At 39.4% G+C, this 13,192-nt stretch overlaps 1 protein-coding gene across 11 annotated transcripts in view; it reads right to left on the bottom strand.

The window, feature by feature from the left end:
- The window catches only part of ralgapa1 (Ral GTPase activating protein catalytic subunit alpha 1), a 311,644-nt gene extending 298,802 nt beyond the window's left edge, over nt 1-12,842 (bottom strand). For 4 of the 11 annotated variants that reach the window (XM_043697826.1, XM_043697828.1, XM_043697830.1 and 1 more), the window contains exon 1: nt 12,314-12,832. In XM_043697826.1, coding sequence (XP_043553761.1) covers nt 12,314-12,419 — 106 coding nt within the window. In that variant the 5' untranslated portion in view covers nt 12,420-12,832. Of the gene's footprint in view, nt 1-12,313 lie in introns of all 11 variants that reach the window. The other 7 variants (XM_043697823.1, XM_043697824.1, XM_043697833.1 and 4 more) reach the window with 6 other exon arrangements.
- Between the last annotated feature and the right edge of the window lie 350 nt (nt 12,843-13,192).

The raw sequence follows: 13,192 nt of genomic DNA on the forward strand, positions 1-13,192 counted from the left end.
GGACCTTGCCATTAAGTGTATAAGTCCTGCTAAGATTTGCTTTCCCAAAATGCAGCATCTCGCATTTATCTGAATTAAACTCCATCTGCCACTTCTCGGCCCACTGGCCCATTTGGTCCAGATCACGTTGTAATCTGAGGTAACCCTCTTCGCTGTCCACTACACCTCCAATTTTGGTGTCATCTGCAAACTTACTAACTGTACCTCTTATGCTCGCATCCAAATCATTTATGTAAATGACAAAAAGTAGAGGACCTAGACTTCATGGTAACGGACACTAACAGCATTCTGGAAACGTTAAATTAAGGTCAAACACTGTGGAGGAAATAAACACCTGTATTATCACCAGGGAAAGAGTACAAGAGAAACTAATGGGCTAAAGTCAAAATATCCCTGGACCTGCTGAGTTGAATCCTAGGATACTAAAGGAAGTAGCTGCGGAGATAGTGGATGCACTGGTAGCAATATTCTAGAAGGTAAGGATTCTTGGAAACGTCCAAGGCAAAAGCCTTATTCAAGAAAGAAAAGAGACAAAACAAAAGATATATAGGTCAGTTAGCTTAAGGTGTGTCATTGAGAAAACATGAGAGCATGATATAAAGGATTCAATATTAGACATTTAGAAATGCATAAAGTAATCAGCAGAATCAGCATGGTTTCATAAAAGGGAAAGCATGTCTGAAAAAGTTATTAGAATTAGTTATGATGAAGTAACAAACAGAATAGTTAAAGAGGAGCTAGAAGGTGTCAAATATATGGATTTATGTTATATAAAAGGCAGAAGATAAGTACTCCGTATAAGGCTACTTAATGAAATGAGAGCCCGTGATGTTGAATGTAGCATATTAACATGGAAAGAAGATAGGTTAACTAATCAAAGGCACAGATTTGGGATAAAGAAAGTATTTTCAGAATAGCAATCTGTAATTAGTGGAGTGCCAAAGAGATGACTATTAGAGCTACAATTATTGACAACGTACATTAATTACTTTGATGAAGAAATTGAATGTACTGTCATCAAGTTTGCAGATTATGTGGGAAGGCAAGTGGTGAAGACTACACAAAGAGTCTGCCGAATGATGTAGACAGGTGTGTGGGCAAAATCTTGGCAGGAAGAATAGAGGAGCAGATTATTTTATTTTATTGAGAAACATTGCAAAAAGCTACAGCACAGAGAGATTTTGGAGTCCTTGTGCATGTATCACAAAAAGCTGGCATTCAAGTTCAATTGACAATAGGAAAGGCAAACATAATGATAACCTTTATTTGAGGGGAATGAGGGTGGGTTTCTTTCAAAATTTTACAAGGCAATAGCTAGATTACACCTACAATACTGTGAACAATTTTGGTCCCTTTACCTAAGGAGGTATTGGACACAGTCCAGAGAAGGTACACTAGATTGATCATAGACATGAAGAGATTTTCTTTGAGGAGAGCTCAAGTAGTTTGGGATTAGAATTTAGAAGGACAAGAGACCACTTTATTGAACCATACCAAATTCTTAAGAGGCTTGACAGGGTAGATATGGAAAAGTTGAGTTTCCCCTTGGAGTTTCCCCTCTAGAACCAGAATGCAAAATCTCAAGAGTGGGAGCACCAATTTCAGACAGTAAGAGGGAGGAATTCTTTTCAAGGTAGACTGATGTTTAGACAATCAAGAGGCACGGGGGGGGAAAACGAAGAAAAACTGAGTTGACGATTATCAATCAGCATGATTCACTGAATGGCAAATGTGACGATGTATCAAATGACCGATGCTTGCACCTACATAAGGCTACTGGGGGCTCACTTCCAAAGGGCCAGGATATTAAACACCTATCAAACCCAAGTTGGAACACACTTGAGAATACTAAACAGTTCTGGTGTCCTTGTTTATAGCTAAAGAATGTAGGAAGCACTGGAGAAAGTGAAAACAAGATTTGGTGGAACAATACTGGAATTGAGAGATAATATTCAGAACTTTGAAGCTTTAAGACTTTGAACAATCTTGTTCTTCTTTCTAGAAAGAGAAAACTTAGACATGACCTGACCAAAATCTAAGATTATGAAAGGGGCAGTTGTAGAGAATTTTGTAGACCTATTCACTTGCAGGCTCAGAATCCAGAACGTGACAGTATAAACATGACACAATCATTAACAAACTCAATAGTAAACTCAGGAGAGAAGTCATTACAGGGTATGGTTGGAATATACCTATCACAACAAGCAGTGATGCCAACTAGCATTAATGCATCTAAGGGAATATGAGATAATTACAAGGAGGTAACAGATGGAAGATTCTGACAAAATGATAGAATATAACAAATGCAATGTGAAAATCTTTGTTTGGAACATAAAGACTGGCACGGACTATGGTCCAAACAATTCAAATCATACTGTCAGTATTATGTAATACTTATATTATATAATACTTCACAATCTGTTAGAACGAGTATAGTTGAAAAAAGTTTTATTTGAAGATTTTTGTTTGGTACACATCAAGACAAAATTACAAGTATCCAAGAATACCAAATTTCAAAGTAAGTTATGATGTAGCTCTTAAAATGAGAGCTATATCGACTTCAGCAAAGCACTCGACAAATCTTCCACATGGTATGCCGGTTAGTAAGGTCAGATCGCATGGGATCCAGGGGAGCTAGCTAATCAGACACAAAATTGACTTGAAGGAGGAAGGAGAAGGTTATAACAGAGATTTGCATTATTGAATTTTGAGAAGATTTGTAGCTCAGATTGAGGTTTTGGATGTAGGTTTGCTCACTGAGCTGGAAGGTTCATTTCCAGACATTTCATCACCCTGCTAGGTAACATCTTCAGTGGGCCTCCAGGCAAAGCACTGCTGCTGATTCCTGCTTTCTATTTATATGTTTGGGTTTCTTTGGATTGGTGAAGTCACTTCTGGTTCCTTTTCTCAGGGATGGTAGATGGGGTCTAGCTCAATGTGTTTGTTGATAGAGTTCCGGTCGGAATGTCATGCTTCTAGAAATTCTCGTGTGTGTCTCTGTTTGGCTTGTCCTAGTATGGATGTGTTGTCCCAGTCGAAGTGGTGTCTGTCCTTATCTGTATGTAAGGATACTAGTGAGAGAGGGTCATGTCGTTTTGTGCCTACTTGATGTGCATGTATCCTGGTGGCTCATTTTCTGGTGGATAAACAGGCAGAAAAACACATCCATCCTAGGACAAGCCAGACAGAGACATGCATGAGAATTCCTAGAAGCGTGGCATTCCAACCGGAACTCTATCAACAAACACATCGAGTTGGACCCCACCTATCACCTCCTGAGAAAAAGGACAGGAAATGATGTCACCACAGGAAATGACATCAACCCAAAAAAAACCAAACATAGAAATAGAAAGCAGGAATCAGCAGCAGTGCTTCGCCTGGAGGCCCACTGAAGATGTTACCTAGTAGGGTGATGAAATGTCTGGAAATGAACCTTCCAGCTCAGTGAGCAAACCTACATCCAAAACCTCAATCTGAGCTACAAATCTTCTCAAAATTCAATAATGCAAATCTCTGTTATAACCTTCTCCTTCCTACCTTCAAGTCAATTTTGTGTCTGATTAGCTAGCTCCCCTGGATCCCATGCGATCTGACCTTACTAACCGGCATACCATGTGGAAGATTTGTCGAGTGCTTTGCTGAAGTGTATAGGAGTTGGGTCATGTGGCAATACAGGACAATCGTGAGGCTACTATTAGAATACTGCATATAATTCAAGTCGCCTTTCTATAGGAAGGATGTTGTGAAACTTGAGGGATACAGAAAGGACTTACAAGGTTGTTACTATGACTCGAGTTATAGGGAGAGGCTGAGTTAGCTGGGGCTTTTTTCTCTGAAGCGTCAGAGGCTGAGGGAGTAACTTCATAGAGGTTTATAAAATCATGAGGGGCATGGATAGGGTGAACAGCCAAGGTCTTTTTCCTAAGATGGGTCAGTCCAAAACTAGGGGGGATAAGTTTAATGTGTGAGGGGAAAGATTTAAAAAGGACCCAAGGAGTAACTTTCTTACACAGAGGGTGCTGAGAGATGAAGTGGTAGAGATGGGTACAACATATGAAAGACATTGGGAAGGGCATATGAATAGGAAGTGTTTAGAAGAATATGGGCCAAATGCTGGCAAATAGGACTAGGTCAGAATGGGATGTCCGGTTGCTGCAGAGGAGCTGGACCGAAGGGTCTGTTTCCACGCTGTATAACTATGAACAGACTACAATAATCAAATATTAAGGGGAGTTAGAGGAGCGATCCATTGCTGGAAACTGAATCCAGCCATGAACAGAATTTTAAAACAAGTTTTCTGTTTAACAGATTTTAATATTCCACTATTTTCGATGATTCTGAATTTCTAGATTGGTCATTAAATTGATGTGTAAACCAGCAGCAGTGGTACGAATACACATCCTTCAATTACAATACATAAAGATAATATTTTACAAATTATTAAATGCACTTACAACTCAAACATTTGATCCAGCTAAGCAAGTCCATGGTTTTGCATTCCATTGTCCTCCAAACTTTTTTCATCTAACTTCATTAAGCAAATCCTTCCAATCCTATCTATCTCTTGTGCTTACCTAACTTTCTTTTGAATGCATCTTCACTCACTGAGGTAACACAGCCCATATTCTAACTATTTTCTGGGTAAAGAAGTTCCATCTTAAATCCCTGTAATTAAGTATCTTAATTTACGATGTAAAGTTTTGGTCTTGCCAACAGGCAAAGTTAGTGGCTAGGTGGTGGATAGTGACAAATTCACCAGCCTACTAATCCAGAGCCCTGGGCTAATGTTCAGAGGACCACAGATTCAAATCCCATAGCAAGTGGTGAAATTTGAATTTGATAAAATTCTGCAATCAAAGTTCGTCTAATGGACACCATGTAACTACTACCAATTGGTATAATAAATAATGTTCTTTGGAGGAAAGGAATCTGCCAGATCTATATCTGCAGCATGTGGTTGACTCTTAACTACCCCTGAAAACCACTCAGTGAAGGGATGAGGGATGATCCCACTAACTAATTGAGAAAAGATAAACAGGTAGACAGTGAACAGGTATGAGCCAGTGTAATAAAGTTAGCCAACATAAAAATCAATCAATTCATGCAATGAAACAGAAGCATTTCTGCCAATCGGGCACTTGATCAAACCAAGGATGGGCCTACTTTTGGTTTGAGGTGCCCGAGTTCAATTCCATCTGCTCTAGAAGTGTAAAATAACATCTCTGAAAAGCTTGATAAGAAAAATGGGTCAAATCAAGGATGCAAGAGTAAACTAAAATATCAAAATTAATTTTTAAATGATGGTACACAGAATCAGAGTGCAGTAAAAAGGAGAATTAAAGAAGTGATTACACTCAAAGCGTCTTATAATCTGTGAAATTAAGAATTCAATTTCCATACAAATGCAAGAATTCCACACGTTCATTCATTCATTTATCCAGTAAAGTTCTGTAGAATCTTTTGATATTATTGCAAAATATTAAGCTTCTTTTCACTTATGAATAATATTAGCTCAAACTCACATAAACATGATGGTCAGATGCATCATTTTTCACCTGTTCCATTCCATTGTTAATTGACAATCAAGGATGTCTTTCAGAATTATCAAAACCGAAAGCTAAGGATTACAGAAAGAAGCAAGCATTGGGGACAGACGAAGGCGAACATCAATTATATCAAAATTATGGCAAGATTAGATGCAGGAAGTATGTTCATTTTCGGGCAATTAACAAGAAAAAAACCCAATTATCCAAAAGTTTAAATTAAAGTTACAGTTTCCGTAAGTTATATGCAAAGAAGATTGATAAACAACAGCTAACATTTAGTGTCTTTAACCTAGTGAAATGTTTCAATGTAATTACTGGAAAAAAAAACAAACATGCACCAAGTCAAAGCTGGAGGAATTAGAACAGATGACAAAAGAATTTCAGAATTTAAGGCTTAGGCTGGGTTGGAAAGTTTCAGTTTTTCCTCTGGGCAGAGAAGATTTATACATGCTTGAGATGTATAAAATTATGAAGTGCGTAGACAGGGAAGACAGAAATAAAACTTTTCTAATTGATGGAATGATCAATGACTAGGGAGCACAGATTAAAGGTAAGGGGCAGGCAGTTTAAGGAGCTGAAGGAAAAACTTTGTCATCCAGAGGGTGGTGGGAATCTGGAACACACTGCCTGTAAGGGTGATAGAAGCAAAAACCATTAAATCATTTAAATTGTATTTAGATGTGCACTTGCAACATCAAGGCATATAAGTATATGGGCCAAGGTTCTAGAAAACTGGACTAGAATAATTCAGCAATTATTTTTAACCAGTGTGAATGAAATGTACCAGAGGGCCATTTTCCATGCTGCAGATGTCTATGATTCTGAACAGCTAAAAGCATGGCCACCAAGGCAAGAAGTCAGCACTGCAGGTTTGTGGGCCTCAGAGAATTTAGAAAGAGAGAGGGACAAGATTTGAGTTACTTGAGCAATGAGCAAACATTTTTCTGACTGTACAAAATTATGTCGTGGGGAACACAAGATTAGGACCATAACACCTCTTGTTTCTGATGAAGGGCTTTTGCCCGAAACGTCGATTTCGCTGCGCCTTGGATGCTGCCTGAATTGCTGTGCTCTTCCAGCACCACTAATCCAGAATCTGGTTTCCAGCATCTGCAGCCATTGTTTTTACCTCGTTGATTTTAACCCTACTGCGAATCCTCTTGCAAAGATGCCTACCTTGAAGAAGTTTTCCTCCTCTCTCTACAAGAATCTCAGAGAGTCCCTCTCCCACTGCAACTCCCAGGTCATTTCCTCTGCCCTGAAGCTCTTCAACCATGTCGTGAAACAAACTCGCTACCACAGCCACATTTGCTTCCTCAGTGCCTGCCTCTGTAACCAACTCATCCCACACGGACTCCGGACCACCTTTAAACCAGCAGAGTTCGGACCCGAACAGGACAAACAGTACAGACTCCAGACTACAGATTCAAAAACACCAGCAACAGTTCTCCTTCAAGATCCTCCGCTCCACGCTTGCAGCAATGCGCCGGCACCTAACAGCTTTATTCCTGATGAAGGGCTTTTGCCCGAAACGTCGATTTCGCTGCTCCTTGGATGCTGCCTGAACTGCTGTGCTCTTCCAGCACCATTAACCCAGAATCTGGTTTCCAGCATCTGCAATCATTGTTTTTACTCCATAACCTCTCTTGTTTTATATAAAAGATCTGGATTTGGTTGCTGGTGACAAAACTTGGTAAAATGGTAAATTGTGAGCAGGATAGGCACAGGATGTAAACAGTTGGATTGAATAGTGTAAGAAATATGTATTTTTATTTTTGTACTTTGTAAAATTTTGTACTAAGAAAAGAAAGAATTGTTTTCAAAAACAGTGCTTTGAATGGTGGTTGCATATTTTGAAAAGCAAATAACCCAACACCCATGTCTAACATCAAACCAATTGAAGTGGTTGTATACGACAGGAGCCGAGGAGTTGTGTACATACTCAGCTGGGTGGCAACTGAAATTGATTGATCTATTGACTCGTAATGAGAAGTCTACTGCCTCCCAGTAGCAGCAAGATTGCTTGTCAGGTAACTGAATAGCTTGGAACTAGGAAGAAGTAACAGAGATGGGATTTGATCCTCACTAGTTCAGAAGCTGTCTCTGTTCTCTGCAGTCAAAACTCACTTCAAACCTGAAGAAAACCAGTTCATCTTTCTTTCTACAGTTACTGTAAGCTGTGACTTTTAATTAATATCTGTGCCTCTTGCAAACCAGTAGAAGCATTCAGAAAAAGAGAATGCTAGAAAGAAATGTCCAGATAAGCAAGTACCAGCTCAACAAAATGCTGTACAAAGAGGTCTCCAGTTCTTTCCTCTGTCTATCTGTAAGGAAGAGTTCAGGGAGCAGTTTTAATTTATAGTGTTATTCGCTGATGATTTATCTGTAGTTTTAGTCAAATTACTTGTAATAAATACTAATTCTTGCTAAATACAGAGACCTTGTTCAAAAATTGGGAAATATTGAAGATTTTAAAATAAGTATACAATGTTTGAGACAACTCCAGGGAATAGTGGCCCCAATGAATTAAGACAATAGGCAGACATAATTTATTGCAGAAATTTGTGATGTGCCACACTTTGGAAGAAACAACATAAACTGACAAGATAATCTAAAAAGTATTGTGTTGTTGAGGGACTGGAAAGCCCATGGAAATAAATATTCACAAATCCATGAAAGCTTGAAATCTACATGTGCAGAACAAATTGACAACGCGGTTAAAGCATATAGGAAAAATGGCTTTATAAATAGGGGCATTAAATTAGTTAGGTACCACACATTAGGAAAGCTGTGGAAAGGGTTTGTCAGTATGACCAATCATGGTTACATGAACAGAAAAGTTGGGATTGTTCTGCTTGGAGCAGAGAAGGTCAAGGAAGACTGAGGACGTATTCAAAATGTGGAAGGGTTTTAGTGGAGATAATAGGAAAAATTACTTTATTTGCCAAATTCAATTGAGAAGTTACAGTTTTAAAATTGACAAAAGAAAAGAGAAGTGAGGGAAAAAAATACTTCACACATGCTGTTAAAATTTGGAATAAACCACCTAAAGGATGGTGGACTCAGGTTCCCTAAACAATAGCTATTTCAGAGAGCTAACACAATAGGCTGAAATGTTCTTTTTTGTGCTGCAAGATTCTATTTACTGAACTGCAATTTTGTCACAATGACATTTTCACTGAAATTAAAATTAAGCTTTCTATTGAAATCCTCAAAATATAATGAATATTGTCAATAGCAATGAAGAAAAATAACTTGCATTAATATAGCATCTCTCACAGCCTACGGATCTCCCACTAATGAAGTATGTTTGAAACAATGAATATTGTTACATAGTAAGTACAGTGGTTTTGCACAGATTCACATAAAATGATAAGTGATCCATCTTACTGGATCTAGCCAAAGGATAGACATACAAGGGAGTTTTCCCTTGTGATTCTTTGAAACAATGTCTTGGGATCTTTTATATCCACTTTAAAAGATAGATAGGACTTGATTTTAATATCTTCTCCAAACAACTGAACCACAGCTGGTGTAGCACACCCTTAACACTAGACAGACTAATTCAACCTGAAACCACAACTGCCTTACTTGAAGATGAACATGAGCCAAGGCTGCTATATTTTGCTTTGTAAGTGGCAATCTATTCCAAAGGTTTTAATGAAAATAACTGTCACAGCTCCTACATTCAATTACGTAATGAATATAATTTGGTTTTCGCAACCAGTTCTGCCGAAGAGTCACAGAAAAATGGACTCAAAATATTAACTCAGCTTTCTTTCCACAGATACTTCCAGACCTGCTGAGCTTCTCCAGCAATTTGTTTTTGTTTCAGATCTTCAACATTCATAGCTGTTTTATTTTAGATTTTTACGAAAGATTTACAAGGATGTTGCCAAGACTTGAAGGTCTGAGTTATAAGGAGGGAATGAAGAGACTGGGGCTTTTTCCATGGAATGTTGGAGGTTGAAGGGTAACCTTATAGAGGTTTATAAAATCATGACCGGCTTCGATAAAATGAATATCCAAGATCTTTTTCCTAAAGTAGAGAAGTCCAAAACTAGACAGCATAGGTTTAAGGCGAGTGGCATGGAGAGAATTAAAAGGGATTTCAGAGGCAACTTTTTCACAGAGGGTGGTGCATATATGGAACCAGTTGCCAGAGGAAGTGGGAGAGGTGGGTACAATTATAACAGTTAAAAGACATTTGGACTGGTACATGAATAGGAAAGGTTGAGAGGATATGGGCCAAACACAGGCAAATGGGACTAGTTTAGATTAGGAAATCTGGTCAGCATTGATGAGTTGAGCCAAAGGGTCTGTTTTCATGCTGTATGACTCTAGCTGTAGTTCCAGTCCTCCAGTACTTGATGTACATTGCCCAGATGGAAGTTTAATATCTATGTTTAAGAGAAAACACTGGGCTGGAATTAAAATTCTCAAGTGTTTGAAAGTTCATCAAAACCTCTAACCCTATTTTGCTAGTATCTGGTCAGGTCCTGATTTGAATTTATATCTTACTTTTAATGTTGTCATGGACTCTGATGATAATATTGGACACATCAGATCCCAGTAAGAAACATACCTTGATAAATCAAGTTTTATTTTTGCAAAATTAGTTACCAATGTGACTAGTCATCAAATGTAGTCATAAAGAGTTCACATGTATTTCACAAAAGAACACAAATTGATGACTGAAATCAACTGTATGTAATGACAATTTTTGCAAAACTTAACAGAGAGCAAAAAGATTTAACCTGTTCCTTCTTCACAGACACTTGATCCGTGAAGTATCGCTCCTATCTGCAGTCTTCAATTTCTTTTTACTTAACTGTCTCTTTGCAGCCCTTCTCCTTTGACTGCTGTGAAACAGCTTAAGCCTTCTTTCCAATCTGATGGCTTGGAGATTTCTAACTCTCTAGAACCGAGAGACCTCTACAAAACTAAAACTACCCTTCCCTGGTATAAATTAACCCCATCTCAACTCAAAATGTTCCTATCATCTGTTTCTGCAGTCATAAAATTCAACTTAATAAACATTCAGCATGTAATTCCCCAGGTGTTACCCTGAGTCATTGGGCTTAAGTCACACGCCTCCTGGAAAAGGCTGTTTTGACAGCATTGTTGTTAAAAATTACCTTCAGATCTATTTACAGGCATAAACTAAAAACCCACTTTCCAATTCAATTTCCCAAAATATGTTATAAACCTTTACAACATCATGAGAAAACAATATAGCATTGCTAATGCACCTCAACTTAAATACATTTCAGCACAAGGCTGAACAGAATTTAAAAGTATGGTCTGTAAGTTTAAAAAAAAGCTTGAAAGCACTAAACAGAAACACAGGAGAGCACAGTGATCAGCACTGCTACCTCAGAGGGCCAGGGACCTGGGTTGATTCTAGCCTTGTGCGATTGGGGTGACCTTATAGAAGTTAATAAAATCATGGGCAGCATGGATTAGGGTGAGTAGTCAATGTCTTTTCCCCAGGATAGGGGAGTCCAAAACTAGAGAGCGTAGGTTTAAAATGAGAGGGAAATTATTTAAAAAGGGACCTATGGGCAACTTTTTCATGCAGAGGGTGGTCTGTGGATGGAATGAACTGCCAGAGGAAGTGATAGTAGCTGGTACAATTACAACATTTAAAAGGCATCGGAATGTGTCTTTGAATAGGAAGGGTTGAAGAGGGATAAAGGCCAAACGCTAGCAAATGGGACTAAATTAATTTAGGATATCTGGTCAGCATGGATGAGTTGGTCTGAAGAGTGTTTCCATGCTGCACATCTTTATGACTACCTGTGTGGAGTTTGTTCTCCGTTTCTTTGTGGATTTCCACCAGGTGCATTGGTTTCCTCCCACAGTCCAAAGATGTGCAGGTTAAGTGGCTTGGCCATGCTAAATTGCCCCGTAGTGTACAGGAATGTGCAAGCTAGATGAATGAGCCATGGTAGAGTGGGTGTTGGATGTGGGTGGGAAGCTCTTTGGAGGATAGATGCAGTGTCAGTGGGCTGAATGGCCTCTTTCTGCACTGTCGGGACTCTGAACTAATCATGAGCATCCTGGTTCTTCATACCATGTATTTTCAGTTGCTCAATTGTATAACAATTTAATATATTTAATCTATTTTGAAAGCAAAATACAATAGTTTAATAGAACATAAAATAAAAATAGTAAGCAATATTTAGAAATCTATGATGGGCTGGATTTCCGTTACATTTTCCTGGCTAAGCTTTTAACCTTGCATAAAGAAAACCACGCGAATCTTAGACAGCCTGATTGAAGATAGCACAAGCTCAATTGTTTCCTGTTTACGAGTTGATAATCCGTTTTGCGAACAACAATTCAATTTCAATAACGGTGCGGGGCGTGTTTATTTCCAGACGCCTATGAAATAGAATAGGATACTTACATGACTGTCATTACTGACTGGGGCACAATAACCGAAATCAAACTCTCCAATGATGAACACAATACCCTTCGGCACTCCGTCAAAGAAAGAAAAATCAAATTCTCTAACGGGAAGATTTAAAAATCCATGAATATCAAAAAGGAAGAAAACTTGCGATGTGTCTGCAACCCACGTAACCACACAGCAATTCAGACAATATTAACCATTTCAACTTAGAAACAGACTTAACAACAATCAGTAAACAAAAACTGGATTAATCCCTATATAAGTGTACCCTGCCAATACTTCGCCTGTGGATAGGGTGACTAGAAATTGTTTTTAGAGTTGCTGCAATGAGCATCAGCGCGATACTGACCTATGACAACCCTCAGGTGCTTCAATCTGGTCAGAACATCCTTCTTCGGATCCAGGACTTTCTGTGTGGATTTTCTTACATCTCCGTGAGGCTTTTTAGAGAACATTCCGCTCCTTGGGTTAAGTACCAGACACCGCTCCCTCCCCACCTTCGCAACGCCTATTACTTTTTTTTAAATGGGTCGCGGCCTAATAACAACCAAACTTGCCCAAGATGCCGACCCCATGAACGCAGCAACTGGGTGAACACAGCCCTGAGATCAACCGTCAGTCGCCAACATGGCGGCTCTCAGCAGGACAAACAATCGGCACGCTCAATCAAAACCAGAGCGCCTACAACACACTCAAATGACAAACGCTTCACGTTAGCGCTCATGCAGCGGCCTTGCAATCGAAGTGCATTCCATGTCAAACCGCGACTGACAAAGCACGAACTATTTGATCTGAAAACGTTCCGTCATCCGAACATTTGTCTCCTGACAGTTCGACGATGTTTAGTCACGTCTGTTTGCCCGCTGCTACGGCAGGAACAATGGCTGCCGGGAATGGTAGTTTTAGGTGTTGAATAGTGAGCGGCCAATCAGGAGTCCTTGCACTACAACTCCCAGGGATACACAGACATGTCCGACTGCCGGCAGGGATGGATTTGCGCGCTTCCATTCGCTCACCCTTCAGCCCCAGCCCTCTGCCTCGCTGATTGGCGCTACTGCTGGTTACGGCACAAAGCGTTCCTAGTCCGGGCTTGCGAATGGCCAATGAAGCTGTCAGTCAGCTCAGGCAACTGCTCGTCCCCTTCCCGTACTCCCTATCCAGGTTGAAATGTGATGTTGGGGTGAAGTAAACCGTTCAGTGCAATTCATGTAAAACCGGCGTTTGAGAT

This window comes from Chiloscyllium plagiosum, chromosome 10, assembly GCF_004010195.1.
Source record: "Chiloscyllium plagiosum isolate BGI_BamShark_2017 chromosome 10, ASM401019v2, whole genome shotgun sequence".
In the NCBI taxonomy this organism is placed as follows: Eukaryota; Metazoa; Chordata; class Chondrichthyes; order Orectolobiformes; family Hemiscylliidae; genus Chiloscyllium; species Chiloscyllium plagiosum.